Raw genomic sequence first — 20,703 nt, 5'->3', positions numbered from 1 at the left:
GCACAGAGCAGCATCTTGCGCTGGGGTGGCACGGGGCACTATGTCCCAAATGACATAGACACACACATGCACAAAAAACTAAAAACAAATAAAAAAACACATCCACAAATGACAAATACCCGCCCCATTTCTCCACGAACACTTTATACCTCCCCGTTCCTCTGAATGTAACTTCCTCAAAGGCTGCCACCCTTCCCATCTCCGAGCACCACTCCTGAAAAGAGGGCGCTCCAGCCAACCTCCAGCCCCTCAAAATTATCTGGCTGGCAGTCATGACACTGGTTAAGACCCAACTCTTTATGTGTATACTTTCAATGTCAGTGACCGCCCCATCATCCAAGATACAGAGTCTGGGGCAGAATGATACCTGAATGCCTAACACATCGCACACCAAACTCTGCACCTTTAACCAAAACTTTTGTATTTCAACACACCCCCAAAAGACATGGGTTATATCTCTGTCCTCTGATTGGGATCGTCAGCAGGTGGGTGTGTCTTTAAAACCAAGCCTATACAATTTAGAGGGGGTCCAATAGAACCGATGTAAAATCTTGAATAGTATAAGGCGCACCCTTGCATCTCTAGATGCAGTTTTTATGTTTTTTAAAATCCTAGCCCATTCTCCCTCCTCCAATTCCAAGTTTAAATCTTTCTCCCATAATCTCTTGAGAGTGGTTGAGACTCCGTCCCCCAGACTCTGAATTAATAAGGAGTAATACACTGATGCCTCATGACCTTTTCCAAAAGCAGAAATCACCTCTCCTAGAGTATCTGCTGCTTTAGGGGGGTGTATGCTATTCCCAAAAATAGTACAGAGCAAGTTTTGTAAGCTGAAGATACCTAAAAAACTGAGATCTGGGGATCTCAAAATAGTGAATCACATTTTCAAAGGATCTCATCACACCACTCTCATAAAGATCACCGAGTGTATTAACCCCCCTCGCCATCCACTCTGACCAACAAAAAGGGGACTTATTAATGCATAGTTTGGGGTTTAGCCATAGGCTCGAGGCAACATTTAGATAAATATCTGAATTAAACACTCTGGACACTTTTGTCCATACTGAGTGCAAATGTGAAATAACGGGGTATGATTTAACTTCACTGGTTAGATTGACAGAAAGGCTTTGCAATGGCAAAATAGGGGCAAGAAATTCTTGTTCAATGCAGAACCAGGGAGGGGCTCTTTCAGGTGGAAGTGACCAATGAGCCAAATGTCTGAGACCGAATGCATAATAATAAAACAAAATCTTGGGTAGGCCCAGCCCACCTTTGTCAATCGGCCTATGCAGCTTACTAAAATGTAATCTGGGGCAATTACCACTCCAAATAAAAGACTTCTCTATGCTCTGAAATAAGAGAGGGGGGCATCTACCGGGAGAGACTGTAGCAGGTAGTTACATTTTGGAATACAGTTCATTTTAATAACATTAACCTTCCCAATCATCGATAAATGTAATAAAGCCCAAGTGCCTACATCGCTCAAAATCCTTTTTATTAAAGTGTCAAAATTAACTCTAACTAAATCAGACAAATTTGTTGGGAATAAATTATCCAAAAACGTAATGCCCTGTTTGGGCCACTGGAAGGCGCCTGGCTGGAAGGCCGTTACTGGACAATACGCTGTCAGAGCCAAAGCTTCGGATTTAGACCAGTTGACTTTGTATCCTGAGAATTTGGAAAAGGAATTAATAATTCTGTGGAGGCAAGGCGTAGATTTAGTAGGATCAGAGACGAATTATAAAATATCATCTGCATAAAGCAGAAGCTTATGCGCCACGCCTCCCGCCACCAACCCTGGAAAATGATCCTCCTTTCTTATCACGGCTGCTAATGGTTCCAGGGCAAGACAGAACAATAATGGGAAAAGAGGGCAACCTTGCCGGGTGCCCCTATTCAGAGTAAAATAATCTTTTATCTTCAGAGAAAAATTAATCTATTTGTTTGTACCGCTGCTACAGGGTGTCTATAAAGTAACTTGATCCAACCAATAAATGTACTCCCGAACCCATACATTACCAAAAGATAATCCTATTCTACCATATCAAATGCCTTTTTGGCGTCAGGTGAGATGGCAGCGACTCTTTGTTCCATTTTTAATTTAAAAATAAATGCATAGCTGTATTTTATAGAAAAACAATGTTTTGTCAAAGGCTATCTAATGTTTTGTCAATAGGGCATGAACTGTGACAGTAGGTAATGTAGAATAAAAAATTAATACCTCTAAAAACAAAATAAATGTGTTGGTAAATGGTACATGTGCAAATCGCACTGGTGAGAAACACAGGATTTCAAAGGTAGGCCTATTGTTTTTAAAGACATTCAAATTACATTACGTGGGATAAATGTATTCGAAATTGTTCAGTTTTTTCTTTTCTCTTGTTTTATATGGATAGGCCTATACTTTGTAAATTTCACTGCAGAGTCTATTTTTAATGCTTTCTTGTAATAGGCTAAAATGTTGTCCCTTGAATTATTTTTTTGCAGAAAACATGTACCACATAGTAAGCTTTGCAGATAATGAGGAAGTGGAAGTTGTTCCTGCAATTTGGGTGAAGGATGATGTGTGTTTTTGGCCTCCATACAAGAATAACAGAATTCAGAAAGCAATCAAGAGTTTGGAGCAACCTCAAGAGAATTGGACTCCATACATAATCACAGTGATTTATACTGCAGGTGTGTATAAAGAGAATCAATTCAGTAGTGAGTAAATAAATAAATATAAACATTGTTAAAGTGTGTATGTTTTTGACTTTTGAATTTGGTCATTGACAGATAATTACTATGAAGTGCTAAAGAAAATTCCTCTTATGGAACAGCAGATCGATGTCTTGTCCAAAGCTGAAAATGACTCCTTAAGGCCACCAAAAAGGAAAATCAAGTAAGACTGTGCACGAGAAAATGTAATGTTATGTTATTTCACACAGGACTGTCTAACTGTATCACATGTCCGTTTAAGACTGTAGCTGCGTCTGAAATCGTGTACTATCAGAGTATTTACTGTGTTTAATGAAGGACGCTCGGCCGGTAAAACAGTACGTTCTTAGGTATGCATATAAGTAGTATGAATAGATTTCAGACATGCTTCATCTTGTAACATGGGTTTTGTCCCGTTACCCACAAATATGATGTAATAACAATCGTGAAAATCTAAACACAAGGAACTACTTTCTTTGTATAAAAACAGTTGAAAATAGCCATCCGACTCTGCCATTTTTTTTAAATCCATTGTTTTGAACGTGAAGTTTCTTTAACTCCCAAGGCATTGTGGGATAGAAAAGTGTCCAGTTTTATGCACACTTCAGAATCTTGCTGGATGGATGTAGTAGGTCATCAGGGTTTCTCGTTAACTGTTTTATGAATACTGAGGATTTGGACATACTACTCCCAGGATTCCCATACTTCCTGGAAAACCTGGAATTTTGCAACGCAGTTTTCCAGTCATGGAAAATTAAAAAAAATACCAAATTTCCTGGAAAAAAATGAATTGTCCTGTAAAATATTTTATTTATTTATTTATTATTATTTTTTTACAAGTATAGTCAACATTCGGTTAACCGTTCGATGCGCCACTATTAGACTATCAAAATCGCTATTTGGTTATTCTACACGTGCAATAGAGGTCTTCAACCGAGCCGAATTGGAAATGTTCTGACAAACTGTCGGGTTTTCCTGCCAGGTTTGGGTCAGTGAGTTTATCAGCTGGGTCAGTGAGTTAGGGGCTGTTCAAATATGCTTTTCTGTGCATCTGCGCTGTTTTTCTATTAAAGATCAGTGATACTGACTGACACGTGCTGGACGGGTGTCTTTGACTGTTGCACTGGCTGAATCTCACTTTTTCAGTGTCTTGCGCAGAATCAACGCATTTTTAAACACAGTAAAGTTAAAAAGACTTTAATTTTTATGAAACACCTAGGTTGTGTTTCATTCGCTGTGCTGCTTTCTGAAGAAGAGTACTCTGTGACGGTTTGTTACACCATTAAACATGATTCCAGTTTGTTTTTACTGCTTGATAAACAGTAAGACAGTGTTTTTTTTTCCCTTTTGCTCTGGTGTGCATATTTAGTACAATAATTTTACAAGTTAAATGTCATCTGATTTTAAACCATTTAAAAATCGAAGCACCCCGAAGAGGCTATTTAACCGCAGCTGTGTGACTCCACGCACATGATGTGTCTCGTTTCGAAGGCTGCGTGCTAGTTAGAACGCGTCCTTTGAAGGCTGCAGTATACCGAGTGTCCTCCTTTAAACAAATCTCATTTAAACGAGATGTCCTTCGTAGGACAAACGGAATGGAACATGGTTGCTATAACAGCACGCCACTCTTTAACAAGCGCAAGAGCGCTTCGAGAGAGAAGGTATCAAAGTCCCTTTAGAAGGGAATGTATAATTTATTTTTTAGGAGATGTGAAGATGTAAAGAGAAAAGAAAATATATTTTACAGGTGTACTTTTGTCTAATACTTTATTTCAATTATATATTCTGATTAACAATTTTTATTGATTCACATAAATGTACCTCATAGAACAAAACATATATACATAGAATCAAACTTAACCCCAACTATTACTCCTCCCAATCCCACCCTAACCCCAGCAACATAACAGTGGTCTTAAATGACAGACACACATGCACACACATAAAAAAGAAATACATAAAAAATAAATAAATAAACAAATAAAAAAAAAACACAACAACAATAATCACACATCCACAAATGACAAATACCCGCCCCATTTCTCCAGTTGACTTTGTATCCTGAGAATTTGGAAAAGGAATTAATAATTCTGTGGAGGCAAGGCATAGATTTAGTAGGATCAGAGATGAATAATAAAATATCATATGTGTAATGCAGAAGCTTATGCGCCACACCTCCCGCAATCACCCCTGGAAAATCTGCTAATGGTTCCAGGACAAGATAGAACAATAATGGGGAAAGAGGGCAACCCTGCCGGGTGCCCCTATCCAGAGTAAAATAATCTGAAATTAGTCCATTTGTTAGTACCGCTGCTACAGGGTGTCTATAAAGTAACTTAATCCAACCAATAAAAGTACTCCCAAACCCATACATTTCCAAAATCATAAAAAGATAATCCCATTCTACCATATCAAACGCCTTTTCGGCGTCAAGTGAGATGGCAGCGACCGGAGATTGATCATTTGATACTGACCACATGATATTGATGAAACTCCTAATGTTATCAGAAGAGCTACGGCCCCGAATAAACCCCACCTGATCTATATGTATAAGTGATGTCATAACTTTACTTAATCGGTTAGCCAGAATTTTTGACAATTTTTACATCTAACTGGATCAGGGAACTTGGATCTTTGTCCTTTTTAAGAATCAGACTGATCCGGGCTTGTGTCACGGTTGGCGGGAACTCCAACAAAAGTGGAGCCAGTTCTGTAGCATAAGATTTGAAAAACTCAGCGGCAAAGTCGTCAGGCCCTTTGCCTGTAGGCAGGGCCTTAATTACCTCATCAAGCTCCTCCAAGGTTATCTCAGAATCAAGAGAATGTTTTTGCTCAGTCGTCAATTTAGGGAGTTCTAATGGTCCCAGAAATTTTCTAATATCTTCATCAGTAGATGAAGACGTGGAACTATAGAGATCAAGGTAGAATTCTTTAAAAGCATTATTAGTATCAATGGCTGAGGTAAATATTTCACCACCATCAGATTTCACTGAGGGAATGGTAGAAAAAGACTCTCTCTGCTTTATATATCTAGCCAAAAGTTTTCCTGCTTTATCACCTGACTCAAAGTATGACTGTCTTGCCCTGAATAACCAAAACTCCACTTTCCGCGACAACATAGTATTATATCTATATTTCAATCGGGTCAATTCTCTGAGGCCATCAGATTACAAACGGCGCTTCAGCTCTGCCTCTGCATTTTTAATATTTCCTTCCAACTCCACGAATTCTCGTGCTTTGGATTTTTTGATGAATGAGGCATACTGTATGATCCGACCCCTAAGAACCTCCTTAAGTGCCTCCCAAGCTACGCCACAGAGGATACTGTGAACCAGTTGATCTCCATATAAACATTGATTTCAGTCTTTAACATTTGTTGGAAATCAGGATTTTGCAAAAGGGATACATTAAAGCGCCAACTATATGATTTCATTTTCTCTATATGTGGCATCACCTCTAAACTCACCAGGGCTTGATCTGAGACTAAGATATTTCCAATTGAGCAATCAACAACAGATGAAATGAGGGACTTAGATATAAAAAAAAAAAATCTATTCTAGAATAAATCTTACGGACTGATGAAAAGAAAGTATAGTCCCTACCAGATGGGTTCAGAAGTCTCCAAATATCTGTAAGACCAAGATATTTACACATCCTGTGAAGCGTCAGTGTTGCTCTAGGGGACTTACACACATTTGCTTCACTATGATCAAGAACTGAGTCCATCAATAGATTAAAGTCTCCTCCCAATATTATATCATCAGGGGTGCCAGCGGCTTGCAACATCCCTTCAAGATTTAAAAAAAAGCCCTGATCATCAGCATTAGTTGTGTAAATATTAGCCAAAATAAACCTTTGCCCCTGAATTTCAGCTAAAATAATAATTACTCTCCCTAATTTATCTTTAATCTGTTTGAGACATTTGAATTGTAGATGCTTATTTACCAATATAATGACTCCCTTGCTCTTACTTGAGCCAGCACTAAAAAAACATGTCCACCCCATATCTTCCCAAATTTTTCAGCTTCCTGCGGGGAAAGATGCGTTTCTTGAAGAAACGCTATATCATATTTCTTACGTTTAAGAAAAGTAATAACCTTCCTTCTTTTTATAGGGTGCCCCAACCCATTTACATTCCATGTGGAGAGAGATAGTACACTCATATTAACATTTGACATTTTGATATAGTAGAAAAAATAAATTGTGTGTCAAAAATAAGATAATACAGACCACATTCCCCATTAGTGAAACAATCAAACCCCGAACTTCCCCCCAAACAAAACAAACAGAAAAAAGAAAAACGTGCACACGACAGCGCCAACCGGCGACGATCCCTCTAAACTCAAAAGATCCATGAACGCCCACGAGCCCCCACGACAACTTTGCCATCGGAAAGCACAATTTTGCCTCACAAATTTGTGAGGCAAAATTACATAACAGAAAATACTTTGTAAAATAAACTCCAGCCAATAAGCAGAATGAACACAAAGAACATGTAGATTAATTCACAGAACTGTCTCATAGGTGTGATCCTCCACAAAACAAATTGCAGCCGATATAAAACCGTTCAGATGCTTCAGACAGACAAACGAATGATCAGTGAGCCAGCTGTTATGAGTTCAGCAGATGACGTAATCATTCCAGTGTCCCGTAAAAATACTCAACAAAACAAACTCCAGTCTTACTCAATCCGTCAACTTTATAAAAGACATCCTTTGTGTGAGCATGTAGATATTTTGCGGTCATCCGAAGTGTCCACTCCCAAACTGGCCGGGAACTCCAATTCAAAAGTAATCTTTCGTCAATGCAAAAGTTTCTTTAAGGAAAAGTGTTATTCAGAAAACAGGCTCCAGCCGCTTGGCAGAGCCAACGCAAAAAGCAAAAAGAAACCAAAATGACGCCCGGCTTCCTCAAAAGCCAGAGTAAGTACAGTGAGTCGACCCACTCATATGAAAAACACCCAATGGTTTACTCACCCATTGATTCAATAAAAGACATTGCCTGATTGGGACACGTAAATACTTTGCGACCGTCCTTCGTTTCTATTCTCAGTTTGGCCGGAAACATCAGAGCAAAAGTGATCTTTCGCTGATGTAAGAGTTTCTTACATTCCTTGAACCGATCGCATTTCTCTCTAGTCGAACTCGCAAAGTCCGGGAACAAGAAAATATTATGGTTCTTCCAAGAAAGCTTCCCTTTGCTCCTCGCCTGGCGCAACACAAGATCTTTATCGGATGATCTCAGAAATCTGGCCAGAATCGATCGGGGCCTGTCTCCCTCAGCAAATCTGTAAGCTGGGACTCTGTGAGCTCGCTCGATTTCCAGCTTGTGGCCTGTTATGTCGAGCAGACTCGGGAAGAGCTCGTCCAGGAATTTCACCATATCTCTGCCCTCCTTATGCTCAGGAATTCCAACTATTCGAACGTTATTCCTGTGGCTTCTATTCTCAAGATCTTCAAGCTTTTCAAGAACACGTTCCAAATCAACTTTGGTCGCGGGTGGATTAGCGGATGATTCCCTCTCCAAAGACTCCAAATAATCGATTCGTTTCTCAGCATCTGCCACTCTTGTAACTAACTCAGATAATTTTATTTCCATCGCCGTAATCGATCGACGTATTACAATGAGATCCTCCAAGTCAGCAAGAACCTTCGTCAGCATCACCGACATGTTGGACAACTGACACTGGATCTCCTCTCCCACCGCGCCATCTAAATCGATTCCCCGGACTGTAGGCCTGTCGGGGCTTTCATCCTGAACACGTAAGTGTCTTTTACTGTCTCCAGAGCCCGAGGATTTTGCCATGTTTTACCTCAAAGAGCAAATGTGTAACTGGGTGTATTGAATTTCACCAGATTATAACATGAGAAAAATTAGCAAAGTGTGCAGAGCTCGTTGCTCACACGTCTGCTTCTTGCATGGCGTCACGTGACCCCATTTTAATTATATATTAATATAATAATACATATTATATACTCTGCACCCATCTACTGAGGTACTTCAACTTGGGAATTAACATTACTTGCATTTGAACATCATATTTACGGGCAAATTGGCGTTATTCTTTTTAGACATTTCCATTGAAGCAAAGAATTGTGGGTTGTGAGTGCCCACGAAGGATACACCTCATGCATCCTCCGAATTCCCGTGAAAGAAGGCTGCATTCGAAGTGTCCTACTCGCTTTTATGAAACGAGACAGCCTCGATGACGTATGCGGCCAAGAAATGCGACCTCCGGAGGACGCAGCCTTCCAAATGAGACAGCCAATATTTGCGTTCGTTGTCTCACGGAAATGTGAAGCTGCCCGTGCAGAGCGCATATAATGATTATTTTTGTATGACTTTAATGTGAGATTTTCTGATTTGAAGATCTACAGTACGTATTGTGCTATTTAGACTCATAGCTCACTGTGCACTTTATTTGCTGCTGTTTTGAGTCGTGTTTGAGGAAATTCCATTGCAAAAACGTTCTTTATTCCTGCATCCCAACTCCCATTCATGAAACCTCGCGGTTCACCGAATGTTAAAAATGGTAACCGTGCACATCCCTAATTGATATAGTACAAAATACAACCTCAATCCCGAAAAAGTTGGGACAGTATGAAAAATGCTAATAAAAACATATTCACCCTTTGCTATATTGAAAGCACTAAAACTACACAATATATGATGTTTTACCTTGTTAATTTAAAGGTTTATTTGAAAATATGCACTCATTTCAAACCAGATGATTGCAACACGCTCCAAAAATTTGGGACAGTCAAGTGTTTACCACTGTGAAACAACACCATTTCTTCTAATAACACTTATTAAGCGTTTGGGCACTGAAGACACAAGTTTAAGTTTAGAAAGTGGAATTTTCCCCTATTCATCCATTATGCAGGTCTTCAGATGAACAATTGTACGGGGTTTTCGTTGCCTTATGGTGTGCTTCATAATGTGCCACACATTCTCAGTTGGAGACTGGTCAGGACTGCAGGCAGGCCAATCGAGCACCCACACTATCTGATTACACAGCCATGCACTTGTAATGCGTACAGTATGTGGTTTGAAGTTGACCTGCTGGAAAATGCAGGGATGTCTCTAGAAAAGACGGTGCTGGATGGCATGTTGCTCCAAAATTTTTACATATCTGTCTGCATTAATGGTGCCCTCACAGGTGTGCGAGTTACCCATCCCATGGGCACTGACACACCCCTGGCCCTTACAGACACTGGCTTTTGGACCTGACACTGATAGCAGCTTGGATGGTCCTTTTTCTCTTTGGCCCGGAGAACACGACAGCTGTGCTTTTCAAAAACTATTTGAAATGTTGACTCGTCAGACCAAAAAATACAGTTTCACTGTTGTACTTTCCATCTCAGATGAGGCCGAGCCCAGAGAAGTCGGCAGCGCTTCTGGACAGTGTTGATGTAGGGCTTCTGCTTTGCATAGTAAAATCTTACAGTAACTTGCATCTGTGGATGCAGCGGCGAGTGGTGTTGACTAACAAAGATTTACTAAAGTAATCCCTAGCTCATGTCATGATATCCATTACAGATGAATGACGTTTTTTAAGACGGTGACGGCTGAGGGATCGGAGATCAGTCACATACAGAAGTAGTTTTTGTCTTGCCCTTTACGCACCAAGATTTGACCAGATTCCTTGAATCTTTAAACTATCTTGTGCACTGTAGTGGGTGAAATGCCCAAAATCCTTCCAATTTGTCTTTGGGGAACATTGTTCTCAAAGTGCTGGATTATTTGCTAAAGCATCCGTTTGCAAATTGACAATGATTCTTGCTCTTGAAGGACTAGGCTGTTTTTGGAGTTTCCTTATATACTGACACGATTGCCTCACTTGTTTAACATCGGTTTCACACTGCCTTGTTATTTCAGCTCGTCAAATTATTTGTAAATTGCCCCTGTCTCAACTTTTTTGGAGCATGTTGCAATCATCTATTTGTTTTTTTGAAAATGTACTGTAATTACAATTAAATTAACAAGGTAGACAACATATAATTAGTAGTTGTAGTGCTTTCAATATAGCAAAGGGTAAATATAATTTACAAATCATGTATTTTTGCTTTTATTAGCATTTTTCATACTGTCCCATCTTTTTCGGAATTGGGGTTGTAAGATTTTTTTCTTTCGTTCCAACATTGCTGTTAACCAAAAAACATGAGTTATAAACTTTAGACAACGTTGATGGTCAGACCACAGATTTTTTTGAAAATTAATTAACGTTGGTAGCATTGCGATTCGCCCGTAATACCTCGGTATGTGAATTAACAATGATTCAACGATCAGTGAACCACGATTACCACATGTAGTAAGCAGGGAAAAAACGTACGGAATCACAAAATCTAGTTATAAAAATGGCATTAGCTGTAAAAGTCATGGAATATTACATATTTGAATGAATGTTTGAATGCACAATCAAATTAAAATTGCGATATGTACTAGTGTGATAATTAAACTGCAGAAGTATGTGATTTAATGAATTGAATATATAATCTGCAAGTAATGCGTGCTTAAAAATTAGAGTGTGATGCTGGGCACTCGTACACTGAAAACACCTCATCATGATCATCACGCACATTCTTTAGTGCGTGAGATGACAGTGAGCAGAGCACTCTGAAGTGCGCAGCACTTACAGACTATGTATTTACTTAATTAAATCACAGTTTTACAGGGATTAATAATCACACTGGGCCATGTAGCAAACTGCTTATCTGGAGGTGAGAAACTACTGTCAAAAACACACAAATGCCAAAACAAATGCTCAAATTAAATGGATGCATATGTTTTTGCTTAAATATTTCACTTGTTGGGCACATAAACTATCCTGGAAATGTCCTGTAAAATTATGCCTTGAAAAGAGTGGGAACCCTGTACTCCATTGGCATATTGTTTTTGGCATACTTTACTAGCGAAGTATGAATATTCGGAAGCAGCCATTGTGTCGATCAAAATATGATGTAACTGCTATAGTAATAATTGAATATTGAATTTTAATAAAATATTCTAATTACAAAAGTACAATGTCACTTTTGTAACTGTGTTCTTCTCCAAAGACGAAATACGGACCTGCTTACATCTGCAGATGCAGTACAGAATCCAGCAACTTCAACAGCATCCTTGAGTCCTGAATGGTGGAGCAAAATCTCTGGGTCACCTCAAAGGCAAGATGTTAATATATCAGAGCAGCCACAGCAACAGACTGCCCAACAATTGTGGCAAGAGCAAAGTTGTGTCAGACCTTCCCTGGACCAGCTTAACCAAGTGTCATGGCAACAGCCATTGTTGGACCAGGAAGATCCAGAATCATCCATGCACCAGAGACATGGAAACAACTTGTGCTGTCATCCATTCTTAGGATGTAAGATTTGTCATACTTTACATCTGTTTGCAATCGAATGTTCGGTATAAGGTCAAATTTGTCTGCCATAACAGTTAACTTAGTTACTGTATTAAATGTTTCAGCAATTCTACAAGACCTGTTAAACAATCAGGAAATTATGAAAGAGCAACAAAGGAGCCTAATGAGGATGGTTCAAGATCTTCAGACAAATAACACACAGGAGATCATTACTGTTAATGATCTGGATCAAAGGCGCCTTCCAGTTGAGGATCTTGCTTCATTAATGGCTCTAGAAAATGACATCAGATCCTGTCCAGACACCAGAAGAAAAGTGGTTGGTGTCAGATATGCATACTTTTATCATTCGAATGTAGGGATGCAAAGATGTATGCCGATTTGTATCGGCCAAAAATTGACCATATTAAGACCATCAGCATATCAGTTATAAGAATGAAAATGAATTAGTAACACACTTTGTTAAAATTCAAACCTACAATCCAGAAATAATAGCAATAATATGTAGAAGGGTTGTGACTCTTAAGGAAAAACTGCCAGAAATGGTCATGACAATTGTGAAAGCGGCATTCACCTATAGGCTACAACATAATGTTGGGCCTCATGTGCTCAAATAGGATACAAAGGCAGGCCTACACACCGTCATAAAGCCTGACTGGGGCCTGTAGGAACACTCAAAGCCTGATAACACAAAAACAGCACCAAAATCAAACAAAGGCAGTCCAAACAGACTACAGATCCCATCAAGCCTTTACACCGAGGTGTGAAATTCTGAAGGATTGAACTCTCAACTCCTATTGGATGAAACGCACAACAAAACGCGTCCCTCAACCATGATGTCATCGAGAGTATAAAACCCCAGAGATTCCTCCTAAGCTAACTTCCAGCAACAGTATTCGGCGCGTCTAGTTGCAGCCCTGCTGCCCCAGGTGTAGCCTTGCTGCCCAAGGAAGTAATGTAGTACCTGAACTTTGGCCATACATCTCGCTGGATGAGCCGAGATTCTCTGTGTTCCACTGAGCATGCTAACAGATCCGAAGGAGACCGCTGAGCAATCCGCATCTCATCCTTTTGCCAGCAGAAGTAAAGAAGGTTTCTCTTCCTTCTTCAACCGAGTCGACTTTGCTGAATTCTCCGCCAACCCGCCGAGAATCAGCCGCCGTACCGCCCACCGACAGAGCGTGGAAATGGCCTCCCGTCATCACCGAGCTTAAAGGAACCGAGTCGGAGTCAAATGACGGATGAACACACATTCTATCCATGTCCTCACGTGACTCCAGTAAGAGGTTTACGTCTGGGCAGAGGTAGATTATTATATTGTGTTATTCTTGTGTATCAAAGTTATTGCTTGTTCAGTTTACAGATCGCCAAGTCCGCTCATTGCTGCTAATAATACTGAAGGTATTACTGTAACTTACCACAAATGAGAGTTGCTGTGTTGTCGTCCAACCACGTTGGGCTGTTTGTGCATTTCCGCCATTGCAAGTGAGACCGGCACACTGAGTTTATCCGTTAAAGAACCAACGACCGCGGTGGACGGATTACGAGCCGTTCACCGTGTCACTGAGTGATAAAGCTAACGGTTGCCATCTCTCCCACGATCGCTAAACCGGCTTTGGTGCCGTCACCCTGTTGTCTCTCTCACGTACTAACCGCACACACACACGACCCCTCACAAACATACCCGCACACACATTTGGTGAACAGATAACTTGGCGATATAGCCCATCTTTGTCCCTAAGTTATCGTACCAGCGGAGACACGTGTTAAACAGGCAGACGCCATTAACAAGTCTCCGCCCACATTCCAGCCACATTCTCTGGCTGGAAACCTTGCATGACGCATTCTCCATGAGAGCCACGCCCGCCATTTTGTGCACTCCTCTCCTTTAACACACACACACACACACACACACACACACACACACACACACACACACACACCCATTCACACACACACACACACACTTCTACCGTCCTCTCATGTATTATAGGCTTATTTGTTACCAAATCTAATCATGTTACTGTTTAGTGTGTAGTTGAAAGTTTATCGACTGCATTATTGATTATTAATTGATATTACTGCATCAATAAGCTTTGTTATACTAAGATAAATGTTTTGGTATTGTTCTGCATGCATCTGTGCCCAGGGCTGGCAGGGGATGTCAGTGCTCGGATTCAAGCCTTCATTGTTCCCATTTTGAATGTCGATGTTCTCCGGACTTTCCTAAGAGAGCAATCCTATATTGAGACTGCTATACTGTCTGGTTATTAGTCCCTGATTTCAGGGTACTGCCCTGGCAATATTAATTCTTATTAATATTCTTTTGATTTTGATAATTGATAGTTATCTTTGATTGTTGATTTGAAGGATTAATAAGCTAATGTCGATTCTAATCAATGTTCTATTGATTTTAATAATTAATAATTATCTTTGATAATTATTAATTATTGCTAATAATCAAACCCGCTCCTGAACGAAGCCCCAACAATGATGAGGGAAACCATCTGAAATGCTTTGAAACAAGACTTTGACACCGTTTCCACCTGGTATTAAGATGCGTTTTGGGTGATCCGGTCTCAAGTGGTCAGCATGAATGCATCCCACATAGCAGCGAAGCACCACCCCTCACCTGTCAATCAACCACTGCACTAAAACAAGATTTGAAAGTTTACCAGTTCTGAGTGGCTTTAAAAGGAAATAAGTGTCTGATCTGAAAATTTGAAAAAGCGAATACATACACAAGCATGAGAACTGCACAGATCTTCTTCAGTGTGTCAGATATCAACACAGATGACAAGCACACACATCAGAAGCTCAGGTAAACCACTAAAACAATGGATAATTCATGTCTGAAATGTTGCTTTTAGTCTTAGATTAGATTTCAGATGGGAGAAACAGCTTGCCAGTTTTATTTACTCTTTCCTTTGTCTTTATGACTTTTTTTGCAGTTTGTTATCATGCAGTAACACACTAACATAGTGATTGATGCATGTCGTCATGAAATCAGAGACCCTTCCCTCGAAATCTGAACACAAGTGGTCACGAGAAGCATTTATGCGACCAGGGGTAAACAGCGATGTGTCTCCCTGACCACATGATTGGATTACCCCGAGACGCATTTTAATACCAGGTATAAACGGGGTCTTTGACTTTTGAGTATCGGTATGATATCCATTATATCTGCACAATTGATTGAATTTAGATTGAAATCGCAATATGACCTTGCACGATTACTAAACCTTAAAAGGCTACATTCAACACTTCAGTCATCGCTTTATCCATTATACCACTATAATACGGAATTTAAAAGGGGTTTTGTTCATTTGGTTAAAAATGTTATTTTTCCATGATGTGATTGACCTTTCCATGGAATTGCCCAACTTATGCATAGTATAATTTTGTAATGTTATATTACATACAGTACATGTAAAACGTCAGTTCTGTTGTTTTGAACTGCAAAACCAGAAGTTACTTATCTTACATTGTGGCTCTCTATAAAATTTTGGCTTGTCATGTTCAACAGATCAATCCATGTTCAATGGAAATTATTTATTTGTAAGAACAATAAAATAGCTTTTTATACCTCTTTGTAAAACAGGGATCTGAGGCAAAATAAGGTACATGGCGAAATATCGGTATCCGCCTGGTTTTTGTTCAAATCTGTGTCTGAATTGGCTAGAAATTTTCATATCGGTGCATCCCTACTCGAATGATTATATCTCAAAGTATTCCGTTGAAAAAGAGAAAGGAAAATATAGACGAATCAATTTTAAAATCAGTTAACAATATATATTAAAAAAATAAAGAACAAGATGTGTAAAACAACAGTAAAAATATATAAAAATGAATAAAAGGGGGGAAAATATATTCTGAATATTGCAAAAACATGCACTAGTGTTGTTGGCTTTATATTAACAGAGCATGTTTTTTGTTTTTGTTTTATTCAGGTACTTACACTAGGGTTGTTGGGTGGAGTTGATGTGAAGGACACCGTCTGGAGAGTCATGAAGCAGACAATGAAAAATGACCTTGCAAAAATGGTCAACTGGAGAGGGGTGAATGGAAAGACATCTTTCCAAAGCCTGGAGCTTAAGAATGTTGTGATTGGTAGGTGCTTTAATTTTTATGGAAGATCTTTTCACATGATAAGAATGCAATGTTTTAGGCATTTGTTGTTGTGATGGACAACCATTTAGTCCTTGGCTGTTGCTGTCTTGCAGTATGTGCTAAAGGGCCTCATTTTTCAGAGATCGATTTCATCTGCTGGTCATTTTATTACATGTATCTGTGTCCTTATTAATCTCTTTGTATCCTCTTTTCCCAGAGGCTGTAAGAAGGAATCCACTGTGTGCGCAGTCAACAGCGTTTGAGGTGGAAAAGGTTATAAGACGATGGTTTCATCTGGCTGGTGATCGAGAAGGTGGAAGAAAGAGAAGAACACCTTTACAGCATGTTAATCCAGAGAACTGATTTTTAGATTGATCTTTTTATAAGCGGACAGAATACAAACATGCAACGTTGAGTAATGTAGGAGGAAACTTGGCACATTCGAGAAAGCCTGAAATAATTCTTGTTGATCAACAAAAATAATGGGAAAATTGTTTACCTACTTGTTAGATTGTTTTGTTTTTGACATTTAACTATTTTAAATTGTACTGCTTGGTGGTGATGTCTTTTCTGCAGCACATTCAGATATTCATTGCAAATGTTCACAGGGTTCGGACAAGGTGCTTAAACTGCTTGAAGTACTTGAGTTTGGCTTTTTCAAATTTAAGTCCTGGAAAACCCTTGAAAATATAAATTTTTATCAAGAGGTGCTTAAAAAGTGCTTGAATTATAGAAAATAATGAACTACATTGCATAAATCATTTAATAAATGAAATATATTTATTTTCTGAAAAACACGACAACAGACCACTAGCACAGCGCTGAAGTAGGTAGCGGCGCTGTCACGCGGCGCTTGTTACTTTTGGCAGTGCTGTTCAGAATGGGCCAATTACAATCAATTTTTGCTGGAGGATTTAAAAAAAAAAAAGAAATTGTATAGATACTGCTGTGCCGGTTTTAACAAGTATGAATCCTTGAAACTATCAGTTTTAATAAAAAATTACTCTCCAGAGTAAAAAAATTAGTTGAGATGTAAAACGTTCTGAGATTTGAATGCAGATCAATGGAGGATTCAGTTTTGTTAGCTATCTAGCGCACCCCTTGTGTAAAGAAAGCTTTGTGACTCACAAAATAGGTTATTTCTGACAACATTTGGGTCGATATCAAAATATGGTGACAAACATGTCCCTTGACATGTTTTAGTCATGAAAAAGCTTTCAAATAGCAGAAAAAATAAAAGGTATTAATATAACCTAACCATGAAATGAAATGGCTTGACTCTGTTTTGCAAATTGTTTTGAAAATATATAGGAAATTGTCAGTTGCCTGAAAAAATCCTTGTCCCCTTCATCTGGTACACCACTTCTATGACATGTAAAGTTATTTATGTATTTATTTTGTACTTATTTTTAATAAAAGCATTAGAGCAAAGCCAAATAAGTCTACAAAAAAGCAAAAAAAATTATTAATAATGTAAAAAAAAAAATTGTCCCTTGATATCATGGCATTGGTGTTATCAATATTAAAAACCTTTTTTTTTTTTTAATGTTTTTAATTTTTTTGTTTTATGCAAAAAGTTGTGGAAAATAATTTTTAAGGTCAAAGTTCAGAGGCTGCGTAAATATGCATATAGTGATTTTTCCCACCATGTTAAAAAGTTATTAATTCACATTTTAACTAATATTTTCACAAAAAAATTTGGTGTTGTACACCATTGAACATTAGTGTTAACTTTGTGTTAACTTGCTTCGTTCGTGAAACAAAATTAAATAATAAAAGAACAACAGCCAAGTTGTCCTTTATGAATAAAAATTTATGTCAAAATGTTACAAAATGTATACCCTCAGCATTAATAGGCAAAAACTGAACTGAACGGAAAATTTCAATATTTTGTAAGTTGGAAAGTCACTTTTTTTTTTTTTTTTTTTTTTTTGAGAATTACCCATTTGCAATTTAGGTCAGTTCCTCGCTTAAATCTGTTGTGTGACTTTAGAAAACATGGAACACAGCACGAGTCATATGGACTACTGTTTACGGACCTAGTTATTCACTTTTGTTGGAAAGCGAAGTGTGATTTAAGGGAGCACATTACAATTGCTCAATTTCGTCATGAATGGACCAAGAAATGTTACTGTGAGAATATGTAGTTAAAGATACCCATTGAGATATGTTGTTCTTGTAATAAGTGGTGTTTTATAAAAACAATTAACTGAATGAATAAAATATTTTTAGTTTTTAGTTTTAATGACATCTCGAGCATAGTCTTTGAAAACAAATAAAAATGTGCTTGAAAAGTCCTTGAATTTTACTTTGAAGCATCTGTACGAACACTGCGTTCACATATATTTACAGTATATGTGAATATTTGGCTTATGTTTAGATTACATGTGTTTTGCTTCATTTTTTGTTTTTCTCCCCAATTTGGAATGCCCAATTTCCAAATGCGCACTAGTGACTCAATCCAAGTGGCGGAGGATGAATCTCAGTTGCCTCCGCGTCTGAGACCGTCAATCCACGCATCTTATCACGTGGCTTGTTGAGCGCACCACCGTGGAGACGTAGCACCTGTGGAGGCCCACGCTGTTCTCCGCAGCATCCACGCACAACTCACCACGTGCCCCACCAAGAGCGAGAACCACACACCATAGCAACCACGAAGAGGTTACCCCATGTGACTCTACCCTCCCTAGCAACCGGGCCAGTTTGGTTTCTTAGGAGACCTGGCTGGAGTCACTCAGCACACCTTGGATTCGAATTCGTGACTCCAGTGGTGGTAGTCAGCATCAATACTTTCTGAGCTACTCAGGTCCCCCTATGTTTTACTTTTTTGTTTTGGCTTCTTGCTGACAGCCGAAGCGTTTTTATTTACATTTAATAAACACTTTTAACATTCAGTGCTTGTGCTTTGTTTTCGTTTATATATACAGTTGTGCTCAAAAGTTTGCGTTCCCTTGGAGAATTGGTAATATATGTACCATTTTTAAAGAAAACATGAGTGAGCAGGCATAACACATTTCTTTTATTTCTTATGGGATTCATATTCAACTGTAGGTTATAACAGAATGGCACAATCATAAAACAAAACATGGCAACAAAGAAAAATAAATGACCCCTGTTCAAAAGTCTGCATACCCTTAGTTCTTAATACTGTGTATTGTCCCCTTTAGCATCAATGACAGCGTGCAGTCTTTTGTAATAGTTGTCTATGAGGCCCCAAATTCTTGCAGGTGGTATAGCTGCCCATTCGTCTTGGCAAAATGCCTCCAGGTCATGCAAAGTCTTTGGTCGTCTTGCTTGAACCACACGTTTGAGATCTCCCCAGAGTGGCTCGATGATATTAAGGTCAGGAGACTATGATGGCCATTCCAGAACCTTCACCTTTTTGTGCTGTAACCACTGGAGGGTCAACTTGGCCTTGTGCTTAGGGTCATTGTCGTGCTGGAAAGTCCAAGAGCATCCCATGCGCAGCTTTCGTGCAGAAGAATGCAAATTGTGTGCCAGTATTTTCTGATAACATGCTCCATTCATCTTGCCATCAATTTTCACAAGATTCCCCATGCCTTTAGAGCTCACACACCCCCAAAACATCTATAGGCCTTGTTGACCCCCTCTCCAAACATAGCACTTATGGTTGTGCCCATAAAGCTCTATTTTGGTCTCGTCACTCCAAATTACAGTGTGCCAGAAGCTGTGAGGCGTGTCAAGGTGTTTTTTTTTTTTGTGGCATTGGTGCAGTAAAGGCTTCTTTCTGGCAACTTGACCATGCAGCTCATTTTTGTTCAAGTATCGTCGTATTGTGCTCCTTGAAACAACCACAGTCTTTTTCCAGAGCAGCCTGTATTTCTCCTGAGGTTACCTGTGGGTTTTTCTTTGTATCCCGAACAATTCTTCTGGCAGTTGTAGCTGAAATCTTTCTTGGTCTACCTGACCTTGACTTGGTATCAAAAGATCCCTGAATTTCCCACTTCTTAATAAGTGATTGAACAGTACTGACTGGCATTTTCAAGGCTTTGGATATCTTTTTATATCCTTTTCCATCTTTATAAAGTTCCATTACCTTGTTACGCATGTCTTTTGACAGTTCTTTTCTGCTCCCCATGGCTCAGTATCTAGCCTGCTCAGTGCATCCATGTGAGAGCTAACAAACACATTGACTATTTATACACAGACACTAATTGCAATTTTAAAAGCCACAGGTGTGGGAAATTAACCTTTAATTGCCATTTAAACCTGTCACCTTGTGGGTCTGTAACAAGGCCAAACATTCAAGGGTATGTAAACTTTTGATCAGGGCCATTTGGGTGATTTCTGTTATCATTATGATTTAAAAAGAAGCCAGACAACTATGTAATAATAAATGGCTTCATATGATCACTATCCTTATATAAAAGACAGGTTTTTTTTGCATGCTCAGTCATATTTTCAAAATCGTTGCCAAAGTTTCTGCCAGGGTATGCAAATTTTTGAGCACAATTGTATATATATACAAACAGTATACAAGAGCCATAAACACTCACTGAGCACTTTATTAGGAACAG

The 20,703-nt window shown here is 39.0% G+C and overlaps 1 protein-coding gene across 3 annotated transcripts in view; it reads left to right on the top strand.

Moving 5' to 3' along the window:
• Positions 1-18,103, top strand: part of LOC127440742 (uncharacterized) — a 38,891-nt gene extending 20,788 nt beyond the window's left edge. For all 3 annotated transcript variants that reach the window (XM_051697551.1, XM_051697550.1, XM_051697553.1), the window contains 6 exons: positions 2,488-2,676; positions 2,776-2,881; positions 11,754-12,058; positions 12,163-12,374; positions 16,006-16,165; positions 16,383-18,103. In XM_051697551.1, the coding sequence (XP_051553511.1) occupies positions 2,488-2,676; positions 2,776-2,881; positions 11,754-12,058; positions 12,163-12,374; positions 16,006-16,165; positions 16,383-16,528 (1,118 nt within the window). In that variant the 3' untranslated portion in view covers positions 16,529-18,103. The remainder of the gene's footprint in view (positions 1-2,487; positions 2,677-2,775; positions 2,882-11,753; positions 12,059-12,162; positions 12,375-16,005; positions 16,166-16,382) is intronic.
• The last annotated feature ends 2,600 nt before the right edge of the window (positions 18,104-20,703 follow it).

Source organism: Myxocyprinus asiaticus, chromosome 5 (assembly GCF_019703515.2).
Source record: "Myxocyprinus asiaticus isolate MX2 ecotype Aquarium Trade chromosome 5, UBuf_Myxa_2, whole genome shotgun sequence".
NCBI classification, from domain to species: Eukaryota; Metazoa; Chordata; class Actinopteri; order Cypriniformes; family Catostomidae; genus Myxocyprinus; species Myxocyprinus asiaticus.
This window is presented reverse-complemented; position numbering and strand designations above follow the sequence as displayed.